General features: G+C 37.6%; 2 protein-coding genes across 2 annotated transcripts; both read left to right on the top strand.

Moving 5' to 3' along the window:
- Positions 1–5,614: 5,614 nt before the first annotated feature.
- On the top strand, positions 5,615–8,801 carry LOC149248079 (uncharacterized). Its single transcript, XM_089447468.1, has 4 exons — positions 5,615–6,233; positions 6,654–7,276; positions 7,400–7,543; positions 8,181–8,801. The coding sequence occupies exons 1-4, from the start codon at positions 5,615–5,617 to the stop codon at positions 8,799–8,801; spliced, it is 2,007 nt and encodes a 668-aa protein (XP_089303594.1).
- A 4,718-nt stretch (positions 8,802–13,519) lies between these two features.
- Positions 13,520–15,641, top strand: LOC149248078 (anthranilate N-methyltransferase-like). The gene is made up of 5 exons (XM_089447459.1): positions 13,520–13,613; positions 13,819–13,883; positions 13,980–14,116; positions 15,212–15,231; positions 15,550–15,641. The coding sequence occupies exons 1-5, from the start codon at positions 13,520–13,522 to the stop codon at positions 15,639–15,641; spliced, it is 408 nt and encodes a 135-aa protein (XP_089303585.1).
- Positions 15,642–27,084: the final 11,443 nt, after the last annotated feature.

Raw genomic sequence — 27,084 nt, 5'->3', positions numbered from 1 at the left:
CCCCATTGTTATGTCTTTAGAAGCTTTGTCACGTTGTTAGATCTAATTATATTTCCCAGTTTCCCTTTGATACCCCTTAATTCAAACTTCCTTTCCTTTCGAATTTTTTTTCAAGAAAAGTTCTTGAAAATTAAAAGCTATTGTACCCGAAGATTGTAGCCATTGGACTCCAAGTACAACATCTGCACTAACCACTGGAATAGAAAGCATTTGACTATTCAAGATATATTCTCCCATAGATAGCTTGATATTATGGCACTTTCCAGAGAAATTTATGGTTCCTCAATTTGCAACCATTACTTGACACTCTGGTGCTGGATATAGAAATCATTTCAATTCCTTGGCTATCTTATAATGAATAAAATTATGGGTACTACCCGAATCAGTCAACACTATTACCTTTTTCTTCTTGATATGCCCTTCTATCTTGAGAGTTTGAGGAGAGGTAATTCTTGTCAATGAATTACACAATATGGTCAGATTCATTTCTTCTTTCTCTGGGATTGGTTCTTGGTGTATATCCTCTTTTTTTGACATTTCTTGTTCCTTTTCTTACTCCTCTTCCCCATCTATGTAAATTAATTTCTTCTCAACAGACGTATGACCTGTAGTATATTTTCTATCACAATTGTAACAAAGCCCTTTTGCTCTTTTTTCTTCCAATTGTTGTGGTGTCAACTTTGTAGGTGGTGAAAGGCTAGGAGAAACAACACTTCCATCTTTATAGTTGTGAGTGGTAGGCTTCCTTGTTACCATAATTTTGATTTCGATTTTTCTTGCCAACCTGAATGCCTTCTCCAATGAATCAGGTTCCCAAAGTTGAACCTCATATTAGATGTTATCCTTTAAAGTCCATATGAACACATCAATCCTATGCTCCTCTGGAATATGTTTTACCCTTATACTCAATTTTTGGAAGTCCTCAATGTGCTCCATCATTGAACCCTTTTGTTTGCGATTTATCAATTGGCTAAAAAAGGTGTTGCTTTTTGTATCCTCATAATGTTCTATCATTTCTTCCATAAAAATTGCCCAAGTGAAGATTTATTTACGAGAGCAAAGCCATCGATACCATACAAAATGATTTGGTTCCAAAAATAAAATTGCAATACGTACCTTTTGTGTGATTTGCACATTATGGAGATCGAAATATTTCTCCATCTGTAATATCCATGTTACGGGATCCTTGTCATCAAGCTTCCTCATATCGATATTTTGAACATGGTGGGTCTTCAATCTAACATTAGAATCTATCAAATCATGATTAACATTTCTTTTGTTCTCATCATGAGTTTCCTTTACTAGTACCCTTTTGCCATTAGTAAGGATTTCTTGTAGCAACTTTGTCAAATATGTCTTCAAATCTTCCATGTTGCCTTTAAGTTTTTCTTCTAGACCATCCATCTTAGCTTCCACACCCTTTGAATTCCTTCAAACTATTTTTTCAACCAAACTTATGCAAAACTTAAAGAAAAACTACACACCTTTTTTCACTTTGTAGGAGCTCGTTATTGAATCTATTGCATCTCTGTAATTTCGTATCTCCAAGGTCTGAAATTGTGTCTTGCAACAGCCATTTGAGTCCTATTTCCAACCCTGCAAGTCTGATCAAGATTGGATTCTCCAAGGAAGATTTATGCTAAATATCCCACGATGACCGGAATATAGACTGGTCCAGTAGAGTGAATTTGTACGAAGTTCCATATGTCATTGTTTCAACCTTAAGACTTGAATCCAATAAAAAGAAGATTACAGTCCGTCCTATTTCTGTAATGTTTTAAGAAATTTTAAGTTAATGCTAAGAGAGAATGTTATGACGATTTTCCCTAGGTCACCTGTTTGGTATGTAATTCGGGAGCTTGAAAAAATCATAAATGTCTTGGACCATATCTCTGAAAATATAGAGAAACAAGATTTGAAATTAGTGTCCGAGATTCATTATGATTTTGGATCAAATGGGTTTTAATTTCAGAGTCCGAACCTTCGTAGAAATGTTTTTTATGGCGAACATGCCACGATGGCCAGTTTGTGATGTAATTCTGGATTTTGAAAAGACCCTAACTTCCTCAGATCATATCTTCGAAAATATAGTGAGACAAGATCTGAAATTCGGACGTGAGGTTCCGAATGATTTCAGATCAAATGGGTTTTTTTTGTAGTTTCTAAAACTTTGTAGAGAAATAGTTATATTGAAAATTCCACAATGGCTTGTTTGGAGCAGCAAAACCCTAGAATCCAAACCTTTGATACTAAATGTTATGAAACCAGCTCACAAAAAGATAGAAAAGATAGATCGATGACTTCAAATCAGCCTCTTCGAGGGGGAAAGCTAATTTACATTACACAAATGAACAATTCTTGGATGATACAAATGACAAGGCCTCCTTTCTATATATGGGAGTCTAAGTAGTCCCAATACAATCAGATCTTACATAACAATAATATTGTAGAGAAACAACAATAACAATAGTGGGCTTCTATGTGGCATAATAATAACAACATGGGGACTATATGGGCACAATAATACAATAAGGGGGCTACACTAATAACAATAAGGGGTTACACTAGTAGTATAGGGACCTAACAGTGCAAAAGGAGGGGAAGGCAATGGAGGTGGAGGTTCTGATATTTACTTACTTAAGTCACATTAATTGCCACTACAGCAACATCACACAAAACAGATGTCAAAACAAGAAACGAAAAGAATGTAAAAATGTAGATGAAAAAGGTAGACAATGCCTAGCCCTAACCAATTTCAAAATGGGACACCTTCAGTGTAATTATAATTTATATTTTATTAAAATTATAACAATAAGTTAAAATAAATATAAGGCCTTCATGGGGAGGGCTTCTGTAACTACAGCAATGACAGACTGCTTCGAACCTCTGCATACCTGCAAACACTGTCAGCTACACGTCCTTTAGATAATGAAAGTGCAGTCACGGTCTTCATGAATCCCCCTCAGGGGGAGGGCGCGGGGCCTCCCCCAAATGAAGATGCAGAGCGGCAGAAGAGCAAAGAAAATGACAAGCAAGAGAATCAATAAGAGGATAGCACGGATATGAACTCTCAGGCGAAAAAGGAGGAAAATAGTCGCCCCAAAGTAACCTCGACCACCTGCAAACTAGTTGCAACAGAACGCCCGAAGGTAGAACTTCCAAGTCATCGAATCAATGCTCAGATACAATTTATGAGAGACCATGCCTTGATAGGCAAATTTATAGGACTTTGGCCAACTGAAAAAGCTCTGCACGGATGGATAGTAGCTAAATGGCATCCTAAAGGACACATCACTCTGCAGTTGGGACCCAAAGGGTTCTTTACAGCCATTTTTAACTGTCTCGAGGATCGGAACAAGGTTCTAGATGGAGGGCCGTATTTCTTCAATGCTGCTGGACTGTATCTCAGAAGCTGGGTAGAGCGCTTCAACCCTGATAAAGAGGACCTCAGCTGGGCTCCAGTTTGGATAAGATTGTACTCCCTGCCTGTGGAATATTGGGAAGAAGCCTCCTTACAAGCAATAGGAAATGTTCTGGGTGAGTTTATCAAAGTTGCAGAGGAAACAAAACTCCAAAGATACACCTCTTTTGCACGAATCTGTGTATACATGCACCTTAACAAGGCTCTTCCGGATGCGGTAAGTATATACCATGATGATGTTGAATGGGTTCAGTTGATTGATTATGAGCATGTGCCGTTTAGATGCAGAAGATGTCATGCCTTGGGCCACTTATATAGGGACTATCCCCTGACTCAAAAACCCTCAACCCCTTCTGCTCCAGAGAAACCTGAGTCTGATGGCTTTACCAAAGTGACCAACCGTAGAAAAAGCCACAAGAAATCCGCTCCTAATCCTAAGATGCCTCAAGCTAACTCCTCCCAGCCTTCCACATCTAACAGCTTTGAAGCTTTATCCTGTCAAAAGGATAATAGCTCTGAAAATCCTGTATCCATAGAGAAGGAAGCGCCAAAGGATAAGTTTTCTGCTCATACAAGCACCAAATCCCCTCAAGAAGATTCTGTGCCCACAAATCCTTTATCTCCAACTAAGCGCAACCTCCCAGCATGGAATAGTCAAGGAATGGAGATGGACAACCTACACTCTGATTCCAAAATACCTACAAAATCCACTGAAGAATTGAATGAGTCTCAGCAAATGGAAGAGGAACAAGAAAGTATAGACATTGGGGAACTGGACATTTTAGGACTAGAGCAGGCATGCAAAACAAAAAACTACGACAAAATTCCAGTTAGACAACTAGAAAACTTGGAGGTGATCCTCTCAAGGGCACAAAGGCAAAAATATCTCAGCATTCAAACGAGAGGTGTTTGGGATGGGAAACTCATTACCAAAGATAACAAAAAGCGAGGAAGGAAAACAGACCTCCAGCGAACAATCCAAATAGGAGAAATGCTAATAGAGTCAGGCAGGTACTCTAAGCTAACAAAGTACTACAACTCCCTCCACAATATCTCCCAATGAAGTTAATATCATGGAATATTAGAGGCCTCAATGGCCCAGGGAAAGGAAGACTTCTCAAAAACTTGATAATGCAAGAAAAACCACAAATCATATTCTTGCAAGAAACTAAATGTAATTCATTAGCTCTGGAAAGAATTGCAACAAAAGCATGGCCAGGAAGTCTCTCTGTCGTAGTAGATGCTGATGGAGTGTCTGGAGGCTTAGCAATTATATGGGATGCTCGTACCATTAAGCTCAATAACTTTCATGCTGCTAAGAATTTCATTCAAGCAATTTTTCACATCTCAAGGACCAATATACACGGGCATCTAACCAATGTGTATTTTCCCCAGGATGCCATGCACAAAATAGAAATCTTGAACACCCTCTCAGCAATCAACTCTGATAGGATGCACCCTCTATGGATCGCCGGGGGTGACTTCAATATGATCACCAACCTGGAGGAGAAAAGGGGAGGCAGAATCAGTAGCAATAAGGAAAGGAACAATCTAAAAGAATTCATTTAGAACAATTGGCTCATAGACCTTCCCTTCAATAATGGACTCTTTACCTGGAACAACAAAAGAGCAGGGGTGCATCAGATAGCCTCTCGTCTAGACAGATTCTTACTATCAGACAACGCGATTCACATTGGAGGCGACTTTGCAGCTTCCATCTTGCCGATCTCTAGATCTGATCACTGGCCAATCTCCCCTCAGTGGTCTCTTCCTGGTAAAACAACACGCATACCTTTTCGCTTTGAGGCTTTCTGGATGTCTCATCCGGAGTTCATTAACGTGATAAAAACAGAATGGAACAATTTCTCTCGTCCTAATGGTACAAAAATGCTTCAATTTCAACAAAAGCTTAAGCATCTCAAGGGAAAAATCAAACAGTGGAATCATAACTCTTTTGGCAATATATTTATGGCTCAGAGTAACCTTGATAAGGATATGAAACAACTGCAGCAAAAAATTATACTCGAAGGCCGTTCAAAAGACTTGGAAGTACAGGAAAAACTTCTGGAATCGCAAATCTCAGAGAGGGAAAAACAGGAAGAAATGTTATGGAGGCAAAAATCAAGGATCAGATGGCTTAAAGATGGAGAGAAAAATACAAAAAAATTTCACAAAACCACAATCCAGCGCAGAATGAACAACAACATCTCCCATCTTCAGAATGCGCAGGGCATAAAAGTGGAATCACATGAAGAAATTGAAAACGAACTTCTAAACTATTTCAAGCAAGCGCATAAGGAGCCCCACACAGACAGGATGCAGGCCATAGGAAAAATTACAAGGAACATTCCTAAACTTATTACCGAGGAGCATAACCAACTCCTTCTTAGGCCTGTAGACTTACAGGAGGTGGAAGCGGCAGCTCGTCAATTGAAAGCTGGGAAAGCACCTGGGCCGGACAGGTTCACCTCTAATTTCTTCCACTCTTTCTGGGATCTGATCAAAATGGAGGTTTGGCAGGTGGTTGAGGAATCAAGAAACATGCGATGGATGCTTCCAGGAATGAATGCTACATTTATAGCCCTTATTCCCAAGGAAGCTCAACCCAGCACCCTGGACAAGTTCAGGCCTATTGCCCTGTGCAACATAATTTACAAGATTGTCTCCAAAATTATAGCATCCAGACTCAAATTACTGCTCCCTCTAATTATCTCTCCGGAGCAATCTGGGTATGTTGAAGGCAGGCAGATCACGGACGGAATCATCTTGACTCATGAAATTATTCATTCTTTGAAGCATTCCAAAAAGTCAGGTATGCTACTTAAAATAGATCTTTCTAAGGCATTTGATAGTTTGAGCTGGCAGTACATTAGAGAAGTTCTTATTGCTTTTGGCTTTGCTCCTCCTTGGGTTAGATGGGTCATGAGCCTAATCACTTCATCCTTCTTTTCGATTCTGATCAATGGCATTCCCTCCTCCCCCTTTCATCCTTCTCGGGGCATCAGACAGGGAGACCCTCTTTCTCCCTTCCTTTTTGTTATTATGGCAGAAGGTTTGGGCCGTAGTATTAAAAAAGCTCAGCAGTCACAGCTCCTAAGAGGTTTGTCTTTTCATAACTCCTCCGCTTTTACCCACTAGCAATTTGTTGATGACAATATGCTTTTTGGTCATCCCTCTGTCTAGGAAGCTCGTTAGCTCAAATTGATATTATCAGATTTCTCGGATGCCTCAGGTGCCAATATCAATAAAGTCAAATCCCAAATCTTCTTTTTTCACACTCCTGTTGTAACCCAAGCAGCCATTGCCCGCATTCTTGGTTTCTCCATTGCTGTCCTCCCTTCCACTTACTTAGGAGCACCCATGATTGCCTCAACCTTGAAGCATTCTTCCTGGAAGATCCTTTTAGAAAAGCTGGAAGCCCGCCTCTCCTCATGGACTCACAGGACCCTCAATATGGCAAGTAGGTTAGTTCTTATAAAAGTTGTTCTTCAGTCCATGCCGCTTTATCTCTTCTCAATCCTCGCGGCTCCCAAATGGGTTCTTAAAGAAATCAAGCATATTCAGCGATCTTTCTTATGGGGCAATTCTGGTCAAGGCCGAAAATGGGCCCTTGTCAAATGGGACACCGTTTGCCTTCCAAAATGCGCAGGAGGAACTGGCCTTAGGGATCCCTATCACAGCAACGTGGTCATGGGGGCTCGAATATGGTGGAAATGGCTGTCTGTACCATTCACCCCATGGGCTACTCTTTGGACAGCAAAATATGCTAACAATCACCCAACAGAAGAGCTAATCAGAATGTCAGAAGTCAGCATGGGATCCCTAATCTGGAACTCAGCCAAGCAACATAGAAGCGTAATCTAGTAGCACAGTTTTTGGGAAGTTAAGGATGGCAACACAACAAGGTTTTGGGACGACTCTTGGTAGCAGCAACCCAAGATAAAGGACTTGATCTCTCATATGCAAATCCTGGAGCAGGATATTCAGGCCTATGACAAAATCAAGGCTTCCCTCTCCATTACAAGGTCACAGACAATGGATTCAGGCGGATCAAATCTTATGGCATGGATCAGAACAAGCCCAACAATCTCTTGCCACAGAATTAATGAAAAGCAAAATACAGTACTCAGATGACAAGGACATACTTAGATGGGGTTATGAAGAAAAAGGCACCTTTTCCACCAGAGAAGCTTACAATTTAATAATTAAGGAGCACATGGTCAAAAACCCAATCTGGAGCAAAGTCTGGGACACTAACAATTGGCCAAAAATTTCCACCTTTCTTTGGCTCTTATGTCAAAACAAAATCCTAACATGGGACAATCTCAGGAAAAGGAACTATCATGGGCCCTCCATGTGCCCGATCTGCAGACAAGAAGAGGAATCCATAAAGCACCTTATGCACTCATGTCCTACTGCGCGCAGGCTCTGGGAAAAAGTCAGTTTTCGGTGTCAGAAGGAAGGTAGAATACAGGGGGACATCAAAGCCACTATCAGCAACTGGGATAGAAATCCGTATCAAAGCAAGATCTTGAACTCACTATGGAAACTCATTCTGGGCTTCCTCATGTGGACCATTTGGAAGGAGAGAAATCGGAGGATCTTCAAGGATCTATCAGTGCCCCTGGAGAATCTTTGGAAAACTATATGCCAAAATATCAAGGAAACATTACTTCTCCATGACTGGTCTCAGGAGGACTTTCCCTCTACCCCCCAGGAACAAAATATTTGGGACAATTGGAACCTTCAATGGAATCAGGAACCCAGCTCCAAAGAACCATCACATTCATCTAGTCGTTCTCCTGAAAAATGGATCCCTCCTCCCATGAATATGTATCAGCTGAACTTTGATGGCGCCTCGAAAGGCAACCCAGGTGATGCGGGCTTCGAAGGAATTTTCAGAGACCATAGAGGCCTTCCTCTTCTTACCTTTTTAGGTTCAAGAGGCTGGGACACCAATAATTCGGCGGAACTGGAAGGTCTCTGGCAGGGACTTATTCTAGCTCAAAATAATGGATTCTTTCTGCTTATCATAGAAGGCGACTCTCAGCTCATCATAAATATGATCACCAAAATTATGCAAGGCACCCCCTCAGGGAAAGTTAGCAGTAGCTGGAGAATGGCGAAATGGCTCGAGCTCATTGAAATCTGGCTCTCTTCTCATAGGGCAATTACCTTCAAGCACATTCGAAGGAACGGAAATAAAGTGGCTGATTTACTAGCTAACATTGGGGTCAAAAGCGAGATGGAACTTCACTCAGGCCCAATATCCAGAATAGTCTCTGAATCTCAACTCATGGACTTCAATAATCTGGTGAAGAATGACATGTATCAGGGAGAAGAAGAGCACCCGGATGCGGGTGATTTCAGAGTTCATTAATGGAGATATTAATGAGCGTCGACGCTCGGCCATGCCAGCTGCTGGCCAGCGCTAATCTCCAAGACCTCACCTGGCGCATGATGGTTCACCTCAGGTGCGAGCCGATCAGTCTGCAGGTTGATATTAATGCTCACATCCGCCGAGACAACGTAGGAGCTGGCTTTATCATGGAGTTTTCGGCTTTCAATTCCATTGCCTGTGACCCGTCTCATATTCGCTGCTTGCCTCCTACTAGATTCCCCTGCAGGATTTCGTTCTCAGAGGTTCAGTGCTAATTCCTGGCTATTCTTCATTCTGGTTCTGGGAGGTCTGGCTCCCACTCTTTGTCTTGCTCTCTGAGCATTCCTCAGATTCCTGTTGTGCAGTTCAGCCCCCGACATTCTCCTAGAAGTTTTTGCGCTTCTGTGCTCTCCCCTTGTCGCCTAACCATGGTCAGGCATAGAATGAGAAGCCGTCATGGCGGAAATAGGGGTGGTCATGCGCGGCCTCGATCAGCTCATTCTATGGATCAGCCTTTGCCCCATGTCTCTTCGCCTTCATCCCCATCGCCTTCTCCCCCGTCCAGCCCTGCTAGAAATCCCTTCCCGCATAATGCTTTTCAATCTACCCACTTCAAATTTCAGAGTAGCTTAAATAAGCCCATTATTACTGCTAATATTACCATAATTTTCGCCGAGGAAGAAGCTCTGGTTCGGCCTCCGGAGAGTAATGTAGCAGAGCATACTCAGGGCGCTCTCAGAGGTGCGACTAGCCTTGGTTCTGGACAGACTTCTGCAGATGAAGGTAAGGTGGAGGGGCGTGGCGTTTCATTCGGGAAGGAGGTTAATCCTAGCGCTTTGCAGCCACCAGGTGGCAACCCTCATACAGTCAATGTTTCGATGGCTTTCGCTGCCAGCTCCAGTGGCACCCATACTGAGTCGGTTCCTCCAGATGGCAGCGGAGTGGGAGATGTGGAACGTGATGGTGTTTTCTGGCATGACAATGCATGCCCTGTCATCGAGGAGCCGCTGGACCAGGACATCCCTATGTGATGCCACTTGGTCTCCTTCCTATCTGCTCAGCATTCTCCTTTTGGTCGTGGGTAAGGTTCAGTCTCTTCTGTTTTTTGGATGCTCAGGCTTTGTATCGACGGTCAGGCAAACTGGTTCCATGTCTTTGTGACTCGGAAGTTTAAGATTCTGGTTCTGCTCAGGTGGTTCGACAATCTGGTTTTAAGTCTTTTTGGCTCAATATCTCATGATCTCCCGGCTGATCTGTATAGTTTTGCTAACTATAGGCTTGGTTTTTGTAATGTTTCAAAGAGTTTATCCTACTTCTGCTCCATGGCTTACCAATCTATGTCAGGCTTCTATGGCTGGTTTAAGCATCACTGTAATGGTCTTTTCCCAAGTTTGGGATGGCCCAGTTCTCCTGAAAGCATTCATATGCTCATGTCTGAGGCCTCTGCCTCTTTGTAACTTTATTTTCCTCTTCTCTTAATAGATTTAGTCTTTACTTAGAAAAAACATAAAAATAAATATAATATGGTTTTTTTAATTTGATTAATTAATTTTATATATATATATATATATATATATATATATATATATATATATTTATATATAACAATATTTTAATTTATAATTATTTTTTCCCATTATATAAAATCAAATTTATATAAGTGTAGTTTTTTCAAAATGATCTTTTAATGAATTTAAAAAAAAAAAAAGAGACAAAAACAACAACAACATAATTTAAAAGATAAAATAATGTTGTTATTGTTGTTGTTTTTTTTTAATTCCAGAGGAACTTAGCAACTCTTCACACATAACTACTAGTAAACCTCTTGGCACCTAACTCTGGATCTCTCATTTTTAATAGATTTTACATTACTTCGATCACCAATTATGTTGTCCCTTGGGACATAAAGTATTGAAATTTGTCTTTAGTCAATTTGATTGATTATTTTTCCGATAGGCCCTCTACAAATCAGTATGAAGGAAATGTTGTAGTTACATTAACAAATTAAAAATAGTAATAAAAAAATCAATGTCGGCCCTCAACAAATTACTTCAATTTCCACCTTAATTTTACATCACCTTTATAGAGAGATATAAACCTAAAAGTAAAATAAAAATAAAAATTACTTATCCTGTAAAAATAACATTATTAATATATTTTGATGTGTATTTCCTTTTTCATGTGTAATATTTAAGACAAAAATATATTAACACCAAAAAACTATTTAAGTCTCGTTCATAGATAAAATATTTCATGTCCATATTCAAATTTTATAACAAGAGAAAAAAAAAATAAAAAAAAAATTAATTAAAGTTTAATGTGGAATATAAATCAAATATTTCAATATGTATGTTAGTAAAATATTTTAACATCAAATATATAGAGAAAGAGTGAGGGAGTTCTTATTCCATAAATAGGTTATTTCTAATTCAAGGTATGAATGAGATTTGTAATTTCCTTTAATGTTTAATATAAATTGAGATGTAACATCTTAGAAAATACTAATAACAAAAATAACTCAATATATGTATTTAGGGAAAGTTATGCATCAATCCCCACATAGAGTGGACCCCATTAATATGGAGGTTGAGAAATATTTTTGGGCAAAGTAGTTAGCCAATCAAGCCTATGATGTTCATTGGAAGGAAGAACATCACTCGACCTCGACCAAGTGTGGGTCTCGCTATGAAAAGTGTGGAGTTGGTTAGTCGGTCGACCGTAGTCGACCTGGTTCGGCCTAAAAATTATTGGGTCAATAGTGGATAAGGGAAGAGAAGAACAAGTTACATCCATGAACCTGACCTCATGTGGGAGCCAGGAGTTCTAACACCAAAGATTTGTGCGCAAAAAAAAAAATTGCATTGCATTGGGGGAGGTTATTTTGGGGATTCATTTCAGTAATTTGGCTTCTGTTCTCAACAAAGGAAAGAAGGATTCCTTCCTCATCGAAGCAAGGTTGAAGGCCATTACAACACATGACAGTCAAAGAGAAAGAGGAAGATGAAACAAAGGGCCTAACATGGCAGTCAAGCTATGCGAAAGTGGTATTTGAGAAGGTTTCTTTATGGAAAAAGAAAATAAAGTAGGAATTGCAAATTTGTGGAGTCAATAAGATGGAAGGATTGCTCAATCAAAGCCACAGGGACGAGGGATGTTCGTGGAGGAAATGACAATGCATATAAAAATCTAAATAAAATTGAGAACCCAAAGGTGCAAACAAGGAAGTTTGAAGATGAAGGAACTTAAGAGTTTTCCTGTAGGAGATGTAGGGACAACTGAGAAATAAAATTAAACCCAAGATAACACAAAGAACAAGCTTAGAAACATATATCAAGAATAATACCATGAAGGAACAAGACTGAGAATAGAGTACAGAGGAAGAGATTTCCAACAAACGAGTAGAGTTGGAAGATAGATGAGATATTGAGATCTGAGAATCGAAGAAATGAATAGGTAACTAGTCTTGAATTTTTTTTTGGTATTTGGAAAGTAAGCTAACAAATGTAGTGGCAACAACAATAGAATATGTGGACTACAACAATAGACGCTATAGCATAGAACTTTTAGTGTTCTAAAAGCACATGGAAAAGAACCCTTGTAGTGAAAAGGCTATAGAAGTAGGGAAGTGTTCCAATTGAGATTGGAAGTCCTCCAGTGGAGAGAACAATAAGGGTTCTCAAGTGATGCGTAGGAGTAAAAAAGTTGGAGAGGAGAAAGGAGTGTTCAAGAGGTTCCACAAGAGGGAGCCAAAGGAATATGAATACCCCAGGTTGAGGAGAAGGAGGCAAGGAATTGAGTATAAAGTGATCGAGAAGACTTGTTACAAGGGCTTGTCTATAGCTCAGAGTGGGAAAGTAGAAGTTCACATGAAGGGAGGAAATAATATGGCTATCAATGACCATAATAAGGGTTCAAAGAGAGACTATAACAGAAGAGAGAAGAATACCAAGGTAAATGGAATGAGGCAAGAAGAAATTGACAACAGGATTGTTGAGTTGAGGGAGAGACTCAACATAGTCTAAATGTTGCTAGAAAGAGAAGACCAGAGGTAGAGATGGAACTTGAGAAGGAGGTTCAAATTTCCTATCAGACAAAAGGAATTTAAGAGGAAAATACCTAAATTAAAAAATCTATGGAGGAATATGAAGCGCTTGTTGAGTGCCCAACTTAGAGAAGAAGAACTCAGAGAAATTGAGTTCAAGGATTTTTTTATTTTATTTTTTATTTTTTATTTTTATTTTTTTAATTTTGGGCCAGAATAAGTAACATCCCTTAGAGTAGAAGAATATGTTGAAGAGAGACTATATGAGAGTCTCATGGATTGCATGCAAAGTCTAAAGCAATAAAGAGAACTGCAAATAGAGGATGTTGATGAGAAACTAATTGAATGTCTCATGGAATGTGAAGACGGTCCAAGATAAAATATGTTGTTAGGAGCATTAGCAGAGCCTCAAGAGACTCATATTTTTAAAACTAATCAATTTTAATTAATTAGTTCAGGGTTTGACGGGAATATCGAAGTTATTGGCGCAGGGTGAAAATCAACAATATTGTGGGCATTTCCTGCTCCTGATAGCAAAGATGTCTACTTGGAAGCTTTTCAACATTTGCACAATTTTGTCTTAGAGCGCTGCTACACATTTAAAAAATATTATGGTATTAGCCCTTGGGAATCTCTGGGCTGCAATCCCTAGGCTAACCAAATTTTCAACAATGCGATGGCCGCTAATAGAAGCACTGTCATGGATTTCGTGGTGAAGATCTATGAAGATGGGTTTAAGAGTATAAACACATTGGTAGACATTATAGGAGGTATGGGATCTTCCTTGTCCATTATTGTGAAGGAGCATTCACACATTCGTGGCATTAATCTCAATCTACCCCATGTCATCACCACTGCGCCTCCCATAACTGCCAAGATTTGTAATGTTGGTCACCATTAATATAATAAATTTTTTGATATAACACGATAGAAAGTGTATGATCACTTATAAGTGGGAATGAGGGAGTGTTGCAGGAGTGGATCATATGGGGGGAAATATGTTTGAGCACACACTATATGTCGATGCAGTCATGATGAAGGTGATGAATTCATATATGGTCTTCCATTGCATAACAAATTTGATTATTATTCCTACATGCTGAGGGCTAATAATATTCTATTATATTTCTTTGCAGTGGATCTTCCATGACTGGGTAGATGAGGAGTGTGTGAAATTGCTGAGAAGAAGCTACGCGACAATGGCAACGAAGGGAAATGTGTTAATTATGCAAGCAGTTGTTGAGGGAGACAAAGAAGTTGAAAGCATGTCGAGGTGATTGGCATTGTTATATGATATATTGATGATGGTTTGTACAATGGGTGGGAAGGAGAGAATGGAGGAAGAATTCAAAGGGTTGCTCTAGCGCATAGGCTTCAAGAGCCACACCAGCATCAAGTTGTCTTTCCTTCAATCACCCATTGTGTTTTCCAAATAATAATAACTTCATATTATTGTTATAGTTAATGTTGGTTTTGCTGGAGTTGTTACCTTGCAGTATAATATCTCTTGAATAAATATTTTCAATAGTATGTATGAGGCATTTCAAACATTATTGTTAGATTTCATCAAATATTTATCCATCATTAAAATAATTAAATATAATAATATTTGTATATCTTTTTACACGGTAGTATATTGTAATTATTCTTCAGTTAAATTAGTTTGAGTCCAATAAATTTAAGAAATATAACATTTATGTACAATTTACATGATATATATTTTTTTTAATGTATTTTTTTTTATTAATTGGTGTATACAAATTTAATTTTTTTATCATATTATATTTAAAAGGAACATAATTTTTGCTATTTATTAGCGTAATCATATAAGATAAATGGCTAGTAAATATGGCATTAATTTATAATAAGGATTACAATATTTATCCTATTACATCACATATTTCCCAAATTATAAAAAAAAAAAGAGGAGTTAAACTATAAATTTATATGAAATTCTTATTATCATTAATTTGTATACTAATATGAATATTTAGGCATATTCCATGAAAGTTAAAAAACCTCTTATAAAATAAAGATGTCTATCAATATAATTATATTATTTCCTAAAAATCATTGTTTCAACACTAACAACCTACTTTTACATCTAGTTATTTATTATTCAGTTTCGTTCACATATGAATTATTGCCTTTTCATCTTTGTTATTTATTATTCAGCTTTCAGTTTCATTCATAGAGGAATTCTTGTGTTTTTGAATTAAATAGGGTCAATAAAATATTATTTATGATTTTGGTGAATAGTTAGGAGGATTGAAAATAACCAATGCTCCCACTATATGGGTGGAGTTGTAATACTCCACTTGGAATGATCTAGTGAACATGGTTTTGAATGGACTGAATATGTTGTCAGATATGGAACAGGAAATGCAGGTAATAAAGAAGAATCCAAAGGTAGCACAGGATAGGCAGAAAAAATTTGGAGATTGGAACATGATTTTTAAGGATTTTTAGGTTGGGGAACAAGTGTACTTGTGCATAAAATCCAAGAAGAGATCCTTGCAGATTGGATCGTGTGCCAAGATGGCACCTCGGTTTTATGGACCTTTTAAGATTATTGAGAGGATTAGACCAGTAACCTATCGAATTGCACTTCCTCCGATAGTAAAAGTCCATGATATTTTCCATGTGTAATTTCTTAAGAAGTATATTAAAGATACTGATCATGTGATTCACTGGTTTGTATTGCAGGTGGAACCAGATGGGGAATTCCTTCCAGAAACTTAGTGTATATTGCAGAGAAATATCCTCATGCTCTAGAACTAAGAAACCAAGTAGGTTAAGTGCAGTGGAAGCACTTTGGGCCTGATGAAGCTACATGGGAGATGGCAGATCATATGTGGGCTACATATCCTTCACTATACACTGGTTGAGTGAAAGTTTTTGGTATATGTTTTGGCGTGATGTGTGGATATATGTACATATGTATATGGATGTAAATACTACCATGAGTTGTGTTATAAGTATCCAATAATTGGTATGGGTGTCATATCATTATGGTTGTTATGTTGATTGTTTCTCAGTAGGTTGATCATTGTAAATACTCCAACAAGCTAAGTTATAAAGCTCCACAGGCAATATGTTTTTATTTCACCAGTCTTTTTGGTTGTAGGTGTGATTTAACACCACGGATGATGTTCCCCCAAGGGGGAGGGTTCTGTAACAACCCTGGTGAAAATTCCATGTAAATATATTTAATAAATGCAAAATAATAATCACGGTCATGGGACATTTCTTCCAAGATAAATGTTGGGAAAACATGCACGTGTATATTTGGTTCTCTTTCTTTCATTAGCATGGGTTTTTCCAGGTGTGACAATGTTCTTCATATTTTCCTTTCCATTTCGAGATAGCCATGGTGTAATGGGTTCTCATGTTTTTGGTTGATCTGGATTGCCCGATAGATTTGAAACTGAATGAGGTGGTATCTGAAAGAAGGAACGCATGTCCTAGTGATCCATGAATCAGAATTTGGATTGTGTTAAAGCCTTGGCATAGTAACCCCTTAATTGAACTATGGGTTGTGGTAAAGATGGAGTTTGTTTTACCTTGGTGGGCCTAGGAATCCTTGACTGGTGAATGGTGGGATATACAGAAAATCCTAGAGGTGGGTGCCCTTGATCAGGCCTAGGAATCCTTGGTTGGTGAATTGTAGAATATGCGGTAAATCTTGGAGGGTGGAGTCTTGATTAGGCCTAGGGATCCTCAATCATTTTATGGAGGGATGTATGCTAAATCCTAGACACTAGGGGATAGGAAAATTCCTCATGGTGTAGGTGGATAAATATGGTTTCATCCATGCTTGTTTAGGGCCTAGTGATCCAGTGTGGATTATGGTAAAGCCTGGTTCTATTGATGAGGGTGAGGTGCTTTAGCCTCGGGAAGCCCTAGTTGGTTTTGGTTAGGAGTCCCACATTCATGCTTGAAATTTGGCACAAGGGTGATTGGCTAAAAGAATGATTTGGTTCAACCAATCTATGATCTAGTGGTTCGTGGAAGTCCTATACCTGGTTGGATTTTTCACTCATTAATAAGAGCTCTTTCTCCTTGGTATTTCATGTGTAAATGTACTGGATTATACGTGGATTTTATGGCTTTTATATCCTTGTTATTTTTATTGGTTATATGCTAGTTGTGAGTATGTTTTATGATAGTGATGATGTATGGATTTCATCATGTTTTGATTTCTAAATGAATGAATAATGAATATATGAACTAATAGATGATAATGTAGCTAATGTTATAAGGCGTCAATGTTTGTTAGTGATTCTCAAACAAGTATGAGACCCCTATGCTCATATATGTTTTTATGACCTGTAGAATTCATATTTGTGACATGCTTGACGAAATGCTTATTATGGCTAGTAGGGGCCCAGTCAAGTCACTAATCAAATTTTTGCATTAGTACCTTTGTTTCTATATTATTTATCATTTTTGGAAGATTCATGGAGTTCTGGGCAGTGGCTTGAGTCTTGGCCGTCAAAAAGTGACATAGAATCCAGGGTCATTGGCTGAGAACTAGCTGAAAAAGTCCCCAGCCACTGACATGCCCTAATTGTGGGAATGACTGGAGGGTCCCAGTCGCATGCATGCCCATGTCATGGGAGCGAATGAGGCTCTCAGTTAGTAAAATGGCAAGTTACCTCAGGGGTTGGTCACTTGGAAGGGTTAGTTGGCTCCTGAAGGTTTTGTAACATGTGTAGAAGGCCACATTGATTGTGTTTTGTCAATTCCACTTCCTTAACTTTACATGGGAAGTTGAATCAGATCATAGTAGCTCTCGTCACATGTTTACGCCAACAGACTGGTTAACTTGGGTAAATGTGGGAGGAGGGTGTTCCACTCGAGCTGCAAGGAAACTAAAAAGTTAGACTCTTCATACAGTAATGAAAGTTTGTAAAATGAAAAAAAAATTAAATTATTATTTATATTTTATTAAAATAATAGCAATAAGTTAAAATAAATATAATATATATATATTTTAAATTAACCGATTTTTTGTATGTAATTTTTATATAGTTTATAAAAAATAAAAAATAAAGTTAATATAAAACAATATTTTAATTTATATCTTTTTCCCCATTTTTATATTACATAAAATCAAATTTAAATAAGTGTAGTTTTTTATAATTATCTTTTAATTAATTTAATTTTTTTAAAAATAAAAAAAATATAATTTAAAAGATAAATTAATGTTGTTGTTGTTGTTTTTTTTTTTTATAATTCCAGAGGAACCTAGAAACTCCTCACACATAGTTACTACTAAACCTCTTTGCGTCTAACTTTGGATCTCTTAGTTTTTAAAGATTTCACATTACTTCGAACACCCATTGTGTTGTCCCCTAGGACATAAAGTATTGAAATTTGTCTTTAGTCAATTTGATTGATTATTTTTCCAATAGGTCCTCTACAAATCAGTATGAAATAAATGAAATAAGTGTTGTCACGTAGCATTAAATTTAAAAATAATAAAATAATAGTTACATTAACAAATTAAAAATAGTAATAAAAAAATCAATGTTGGCCATAAATAAATTACTTCAATTTCCACCTTGATTTTTCATCAAATTTATGGAGAGATATAAAGTAATTAAAAGTAAAAAAAATAATTTACTTAGTATGTAAATATAATATTATTAATATTACATTGTGCGTAATTCTTTTTTTATGTGTAATATTTAAGACAAAAATATATTGACACTAAAAAACTATTTCAGTCTCATTCATAAACAAAATGTTTCATGTCCATATTCAAATTTTATAACAAGAAATAAAAATAAAATAATTTAAATTAAAAATTTGAATTTAAGTTTAATGTGGAATATAAATAAAATATTTCAATATGTATGTTAGTAAAATATTTTAACATCAAATATATAGAGAAAGAGTGAGGGAGTTCTTATTCCATTAAAATGCTATTACTAATTCAAGGTATGGATGTGATTTGTAATTTCCTTTAATGTTTAATATGAATCGACATGTAACATCTTAAAAAATATTAATAACAAAAATAACTCAATATATGTATTTAGGGAAAGTGATGCATCGAGCTCCAAGCAGAATGGACCCCATTGGGATGGAGGTTGAGACAATTTTTTGGTCGAAGTAGTTGGCCAATTAGGCTTGTGATGTTCATTGGAAGGAAGAACATCACTCGACCTTGACCAAGCATGGGTCTCGCTATGAAAAATGCAGAGTTAGATAGTCGGTCGACTGTAGTCAACTTGGTTGGGCCTCAAAATTATTGTGTCAACAGTGGATAAGGGAAGATAGGAACAAGTTAACGTCCCTGAACCTGACCTCAGGTGGGACCCATGAGATCTAAAACCAAGGACTTGTGCATGAAAAAAAAGCTTTGCACTGGGGGAGGTTATTTCGGGGTTTCATTATGAGTAATTTGGCTTGTGTGCTCAACAAAAGAAAGAAGGATCCCTCTGTCATCGAAGCAAGGTTGAAGGCCATTGCAGCACATGATAATCAAAGAGAAAGAGGAAGATGAAAAAAAGGTCCCAACATGGTAGTCAAGCTATGCCAAAGTTTCATTTGAGAAGGTTTCTTTATGGGAAAAACAAATAAAGTAGGCATTGCAAATTTGTGGAGTCGATAAGATTAGAAGGATTTCTCAATTAGAGCCACAAGGATAAGAGGGATGTTCATGGAGGAAAGGACAATGCATATAGAAATCTAGATGAAATTGAGAACCCATAGGTGCAAACAAAAAAGTTTGAGGATGAAGGAACTTGGAAGATTTCCTACAGGGGATGCAGGGACAACTGAGAAAGAGAACCCAACCTAAGAGAGCACAAAGAAAAATTTTCTACAAAGATATCAATAATAATATCATGAATAAACAAGACTGAGAACATAGAACAAAGGAAGATATTTCCAACAAAGGAGTAGAGTTAGAAGATAGATGAGATATTGAGATCTGAGAATTGAAGAAACTGATAGGTAACTAGTCTTGAATTTTGTTTTGGTATTTGCAAAGTAAGCTAACAAATGCAGAGGCAACAACAAGAGAAGATGTGGACTACAAAAATAGAGGCTATAGCAAAGAACTTTTATTGTTCTCAAAACACATGGAAAAAAAATCCTTGTAGTAAAAAGGCTATAAAATTAGGGAAGTGTTCCAAATGATATTGGAAGTGCTCCATTAGAGAGAACAACATGGGTTCTCAAGGGATGCATAGGAGTGGAAAATTCAGAGAGGAGAGAGGAGTGCTCAAGAGCTCCCTTAGGGGGGAGCCAAAGGAATATCAATACCCTATGTTGAGGAGAAGTAGGTGAGGAATTGAGTAACAAGTGATGGAGAAGACTTGTTACAAGGGCTTGTCTATAGCTCAGAATGGGAAAGTGGAAATTCACTAGAAGGGAGGAAAGAAGATGGCTATTGATGACCATAATAGGGGTTCAAAGAGAGGAAATAACAGAAGAGAGAAGAATTCTAAGGTAAATGGAATGAGGCAAGAAGGAATTGATAACATAATTGTTGAGCTGGGGAAGAGACTTGACATAGTCAAAATGCTGCTAGAAAGAAAAGACTAGAGGAAAATATGGAAATTAAGAAGGAGGTTCAAATTTCCTATCAGAAAAAAGGAAAATAAGAGGAAAATACCTCAAGCAAAAAATTTATGGAGGAAGGTGAAGATCCCTTATAGGAGAAGAATATGTTGAAGATAGACTATCTGAGAGTCTCATGGATTGCATGAAAAGTCTAAAGTAGAAGAGGGAACTGCAAATAGAGGACGTTGATGAGACAACGATTGAATGTTGCATGGAATGTTAAGAAGGCCCGGGATAAAATATGATGCCAAGAGCATTAGTAGAGGCTCAAGAGCCTCATGTTTTTAAAAATAATCAATTTTAATTAATCAATTGAGGGTTTGAAGGGCGTTTCAAAGATGCTAGTGCAAAGTGAAAATCAATAATCTTGCGGGCATTTCATACTCCTAATAGAAAACAACGTCTACCTAGAAGTGTTTCAAAATTTGCATGATTCTGTCTTGGTGGGCTACTACACATTTAATAAATCTTATGGTATGAGCCCCTAGTAATATCTGGGCTGCGATCCCCAAGATAACCATATTTTTAACAACACCATGGTCGCTAATAACATCACTACAATGGCTTCCGTAGTGAATATCTATGAAGATGGGTTTAAGTGTATAAACACATTGGTAGATGTTGAAGGAGGTATGAACTTTTCCTTCTCCATCACTATGAAAGAACATTCACACATTCGTGGCATTAATCTCAATCTACCTCATGTCGTCGCCACTGCACCTCCCATAACTGGTAATATTTGTAATGTTGGTCACCATTAATATAACAAATTTGTTGATATAACATGATAGCAAGTGTATGATGATTTATAAGTGTGAATGAGGGAGTGTTACAAGAGTGAATCATATGGAGGGAAATATGTTGAAACCCATACCATTTGCCGATGCAATCAAGATGAAGGTGATGAATTCATCTATGGTATTCCATTTTCATAACAAATTTACTTATTATTCCTACATGCCGAGGGCTAATAATATTATATTATTTTTTTTGCAGTGGATCATCCATGACTAGGCAGACAAGGTGTTGAAAATGGCAACAAGAAAATATTGATTTAATTGTCCCTTGAATTAAATTAGGAGAAAATTATAATTCCACATCACAAGACAACGAGAATGAGTTAACTAAGTTAATTTACTTATTTGGCTCAGTTAATTCGAGTTGAGGGCCTATCTTGAATCATGTAGATTGATTGTTAAATTATAGAAGCATAGGTTAAATTTGATTTGAGTTGTAATAGTTTAATTCAATCAAACTGAGTTAATGTCAGTGAAACTATTTCCAACTGTTGGAGGAACTAGTAAGAGGTCTAGCAGTGGGGTTTAGCTTCATGTTCTCAACTATTTAACTGATAAATCATCCATAATTAACACATGCATGCATGAAATTTGAGTTACCCAATTGAGATTCGAGTTCAAGGGAAATGTACTATAAGTTGTATAATTTTTTGAGTTGTACATGTGGTGCATGCAGTCAGAGAAGGGCCTATAGAGAGTACCCAATTTAGGATGGGATTTACCTAATTAATAGGGGGCTAATTCCTTGAGAAAAAACACAAGGAAATAGGAGTTTGGCAGGCAACATAATTGGCTAAGTATTGGCCAGAGTCAGCTTGTGAGGCAGTGAGATAGATTGTACTAGTGCAGAGGTTTCTTAGACTTGAGCAAGCGTTGTAAATATTCTCTATTTTTCTGATCTAATGCAATATACATATAAGAAGGTGTTTTCAGAGGCAAGCTTTCCCCTTAGATAAATATTTGAGCATATGTGATTGAATATTGTCTCATGTTTTATGATTTCTAATTCCTTGATTATTTTTTTGCGCTAATGAGTAGAGTAGATTCAAGTCTATTGTTTTAGAATGTTACATAAGAAGTTTGAATCTATGAAGAATTTTTACATGGTATCAGAGAAATAATCACAATAGAAGAGAAGAATTCGAGTTTTTCTTTGCAGGTAAATCGAATTTACAGGATCATTCTTCAGAGCCAGCAGGATGTCGTTCTATGGATTGAGACTTGAGTATGCCCTCAAGGGTAGCTCAAATTATATTGCTTGGAAGGACAAGATGGAGTAAGTGTTGAAAGATAATGTGCTCAAGGAATTCATAAACAATGATATTCCTAAGCCACCAACAATCGAAGCTCAAGATCTAGCATAGTGGAAGAAATGTGTGGCAAAGACGAGTAGGATCATACTAGGAGTTAAAGATCATATTTTCTCAAATATATACGGGAAGGATACCCCATATGCAATGTGGAAAGCCTTGATAGACTTGTTTTAGAACAAAAATAACCACAGGAAGTTGGCACTGAAGGAAAAGATCCAGAAAATCAAGAGAAGGGCGACACAATACCATAGTACATAAGCAGGTTCACCCAACGTCGGGATAAACTTGGGAGTATTGGTATTATAGTTGTTGAAGATGATCTGGTAAGCATAGCACTTCTAGGCCTTCCCAAGAGCTAGCATATCTACCAGGATTCGGTCAATGGGAGGTAGAAGCTACCAAATTGGGAGTGATTGTGGTTTGACTTGGTGCAAGAATAGGTAAGATGGAACATCAGAGATGGAACCTCATACACGCATGATGATGAGGATAATTGTTCCTTGGACGGAATGAAAAATAAAGGGAAAGGGAAGAAATCCAAATCCAAAGGATATTTTGGTTAGGAAGGCAAGAAGAAGGACTTGTCAAAGATTAAATGTTTTCACTATCATTAACTAGCACACTTTTCCATGAAATGTATGTACAAGAAGGCCGAAACGATGCCATAAAGAGGAGCGGAATGTGAAGCTCTAGCTTCACAATTTGAGTTGGATTTCACACTCATTGCATGTATGGTGACATCGATGATGTGTAGTATGTGGTATATGGATAGTGGAGCCTCATTCCATATGACGGGAAATAAAGAATTTCTCAGTGACTTGAAGGAGAAGGACCTCCATATGCAGATTGAGATGGGAGATGATGGAAGTTATAGTACAACCGATATCAGTATAGCTACTTTTTAGAGGGAGTCTAGTTCCCATCTCACATTAAAAAATGTCATGTATGTTTCGGGTTTGAAGAAGAATTTAGTTTCAGTTGCTATGTTGGAAGACTGTGGCTACAATGTGATATTTAGCAAAGGAAATTCTTTCCTTAGACACATCACCACAGGATAGGTGGAGTGGATAAGGGTTTGAGTGAAAAATCTCTACAAATTAGATGTAGAAGAATGTTTTGCCTTGAGAACGAAAGTAGAGAAGGTGCAAAATTGAGACATCGGTGAATTATGGCATAGGAGACTTGGCCATTTGCACCATGGAGCTTTGAAGATCATGTAGCAAGTTTCTAAAGGACTTCCCAAGGGTGCACTAGAGCAGTGAGATACATGCAAAGGGTGTACACTTGGGAAGTACACCAAAGCCACCTTTCATGATAAGGATAGTAGAGTGTAAGCATTCCTTGGAAGAGTTAACTCAGATGCGTGTGGACCATTCTGGACAACCTCCACGACGAAGCAAAGGTATTATGTTATATTTGTAGATTATTTCTCACATAAGTGCTAGATTTTCTTCATGTAGAAGAAAGACCAGACATTCTCCAAATTTTGTGAATTTAAAGCACTTATTGAGAAAGATATTGGCAGGAAAGTGAAGGCTCTCAGGAGTGATAATGGTGGTGAATATGTGTCGAATGATTTCAAGAAATTCTGTGCAAAAGAAGGCATTTGATGAGAGTTAATAGCACCCCATAACCCACAACAAAATGGGGTGGCTGAGAGGAAGAAAAAAAGTATTGTGGGAGCTCCACAGATGATGTTACATGATCAGGGCCTACCGTTGTATTTTTTTTTGGGCTAAAGCATGCAACATAGCTGTGTATGTGTAGAATAAGATTCCTCGTCAGATTCTCAGGATGAGTACACTAGAAGAAGTTTCTTCGGGGAAGAAACCAGATGTGTCATGCTTCTGTATCTTTTGTTCATCAGTTTACTGTCATCTTACCAAGGATCCAAGGTAAAATCTAGAGCCAACAAATGAGTTGGGCATATTTGTGGGGTACATTGATACACCTCACAACTATCGAGTGTACCTGCCATCTCACATGATGACAATTTTTCATAGAGATGTGAAGTTAGATGAAGATAAGGCCATGATATGTTCCCCTGAGAGGGAGCTTTAGTTACATGCAAATGAGGAGCTTTTGGCTCTAAAGGAAGAACCTCAGGATGATGTGGAGAAACCACAAGTAGAAGTGTAAAGAGTGGAAGCACCCACTCATGCAGAGACATCCAAAGATGGAAGGAAGCACACTAGGGAAGCTGACATATTATTGCATGATGCTAGAGAGAATTTGGGAGCACCCGCATCATAACGCAGGTGGAGGAGGTCACCAGATTGGTATACTGGGTACATGGCTCTGATGAGTGAGCTAGTTGATCCATAACAATCCTCATTCGAGGAAGAAGTGTAGAAGCTAGTATGGGTTAATGCCATGTTAGAGGAATATGATTCCATAGTCAGAAACAATGTTTGAGAAGTTGTCCAGATACCAAAGAACAAGTCAGTGGTATGTTTGAGGTGGATCTACAAGGTGAAGCAAGCATCAAATGGAAGAATCAAGAAACACAAGGAAAAATTTGTGGCTAAGGGGTTCTCTCAAGTGGAGAGAATTGATTACGAGGAGACCTTTTCTCTAGTAGCAAGGTACTCTTCAACCAAATCAATTCTATCTCTTGTAGCGTAGATGGGATGGAAGATACATCATATGGATGTGAAGAAAACATTATTCAATGGAGTTATTGAGGAAGAGATGTACATTGAGTAGCCAGAAGGATTTGAGACATTCGATAGAGAGTTACATGTGAGAAAACTCAAGCGAGCATTGTATGGATTGAAACAAGCACCTCGTGCTTGGTACACCAAAATCGATAGTTATTTCACTAGGTTGGACTTCACCAAAATTGAAGTAGATGAAAACCTTTACCATATTTTGGTTGAAGGAAAATTATTGATTATAGTAGTATATGTCAATGATTTAATTCTAACAGGTGATTAGAAGCTCATCAAATACTGCAAAGAGGATCTTGAAAGAGAATTTGAGGTGAAGGACCTAAGGCTCATGCATTATTTACTTGGTATGGAAGTATGGCAAGGAGATGAGGGATTGTTTGTCTCAGAGGGAAAGTATGCCAATGAGATACTAAATAATTCCACATGGAGAGAAACAAACCCAGAGACTCCTCTAGTAGGGAATTGGAGGAAGGAAGATGCTACTTTAGGTGAAGAAATGGAAGCTACTATTTATAGGCAGCTTGTGGGTTCAATTATGTATTTGATGAACACATGACCAGATATGTGTCATACAGTTAACCAAATTAGTCAAGAAATGGTTAAGCCATCCAAACTGTATTGTAAGGAAGCCAAACATGTGTTGATATACCTTAGAGGTACCACTTAGTTTTGTCTTTGGTACAGGAAGATAGAGGGAGTGAAGTTGCAAGGCTTCACAGATGGAGATTTGGTGGGTAGTCGATTAGACAGGAAGATCACATCAGGAGGCATCTTCAATATTGGGTCAGCAATAGTTTCTTGGTACAGTAGGAAGCAAAGATCAGTTGCACTTAGTTCAACAGAAGTAGAGTACATGGCTGCTAGTCAAGCAGCTTGTGAAACTATCTAGATGAGGAAGACTCTTGTTGGGTTATTTGATTAGATGATCGACCCTATAATGATTTACTATGAAAACCATAGTGTTATCAAAATATCTGAGAATCCATTTTTTCATGATCGATCTGACCATATCAACATTTGGTATCACCATCTACGAGATTGTATGCAGAGGAGAATCATGTTGTTGGAGTACATTCCTACAGAGGGACAAGATGCAGATATTTTGACAAATCCATTGTCAAAATGAAAACTCGAGTTCCATAGAGGTAGGATCGGGGTAGAAAATAATATCTTTCTTATTGAGAGGGAGTTTTGAAAATGGAAATAAGAAAATCCTGATTTAATTTTCCCTTAACTTAAATTAGGAGAAAATTGTAATTCCACATCACAAGATAATGAGAATGAGTTAACTAAGTTAATTTCACTTAGTTGGCTCAGTTAATTTGAGTTGAGAGCCTAACTTGAGTAATTTAGAGTGGTTCCTAATTTTTAGGAGCCTAAGTTGAGTTTAATTTGAGTTGTAATAGTTTAATTCACTCAAACTAAGTTAATTTCAGTTAAACTAGTTCCAACTACCGGAGGAACTAGTAGGAGGTCTAACAGTCGGGTGCAACTTCATATGTTCAACTATTTAATTGATAAATCAACCATAATTAACTCATGCATGCATGAAATTCAAGTTACCCAATTGATATTGGAGTTCAAGGGAGGTGTACTCTCGGTTGTATAATTTTCTGAGTTGTACATATGGTGCATGCAATCGGAGAAGGCCCTATAGAGATTGTGCAATTTAGGATGAGGATTTCCCTCATTAATATGGGGCTATTCCTTGAGAAACAACGTAAGGAAATAAGAACTTTGTAGGAAACAAAATTGGCTAAGTATTTCCGAGAGTCAGCTTTTGAGGCAGTGAGATGGATTGTACTAGTGCAGAGGTTGCTTAGTATTGATCAAGCATTGTAAATCTTCTATGTTTTTCATATCTAATGAAATATACACATA

This window comes from Pinus tabuliformis, chromosome 7 (genome assembly GCF_031772625.1).
Source record: "Pinus tabuliformis cultivar Carrire ecotype Pingquan chromosome 7, CPIR1, whole genome shotgun sequence".
Lineage (NCBI taxonomy): Eukaryota > Viridiplantae > Streptophyta > Pinopsida > Pinales > Pinaceae > Pinus > Pinus tabuliformis.
Note: the sequence above shows the minus strand (reverse complement) of the source record. Positions and strands in the feature narration are given on the sequence as shown.

Excerpts from the sequence above, each read along its gene's own strand:
- LOC149248079 (XM_089447468.1), top strand. The coding sequence starts at position 5,615 with ATGAACAACAACATCTCCCATCTTCAGAATGCGCAGGGCATAAAAGTG. Across the intron at positions 6,234-6,653 it reads GAAGCATTCCAAAAAGTCAG|GTGCCAATATCAATAAAGTC; the intron begins GTATGCTACTTA and ends CGGATGCCTCAG. Across the intron at positions 7,277-7,399 it reads CAGCCAAGCAACATAGAAGC|GATATTCAGGCCTATGACAA; the intron begins GTAATCTAGTAG and ends ATCCTGGAGCAG.
- LOC149248078 (XM_089447459.1), top strand. The coding sequence starts at position 13,520 with ATGGCCGCTAATAGAAGCACTGTCATGGATTTCGTGGTGAAGATCTAT. Across the intron at positions 13,614-13,818 it reads ATTGGTAGACATTATAGGAG|GAGTGGATCATATGGGGGGA; the intron begins GTATGGGATCTT and ends GGAGTGTTGCAG. Across the intron at positions 14,117-15,211 it reads GAAGTTGAAAGCATGTCGAG|ATATGGAACAGGAAATGCAG; the intron begins GTGATTGGCATT and ends ATATGTTGTCAG.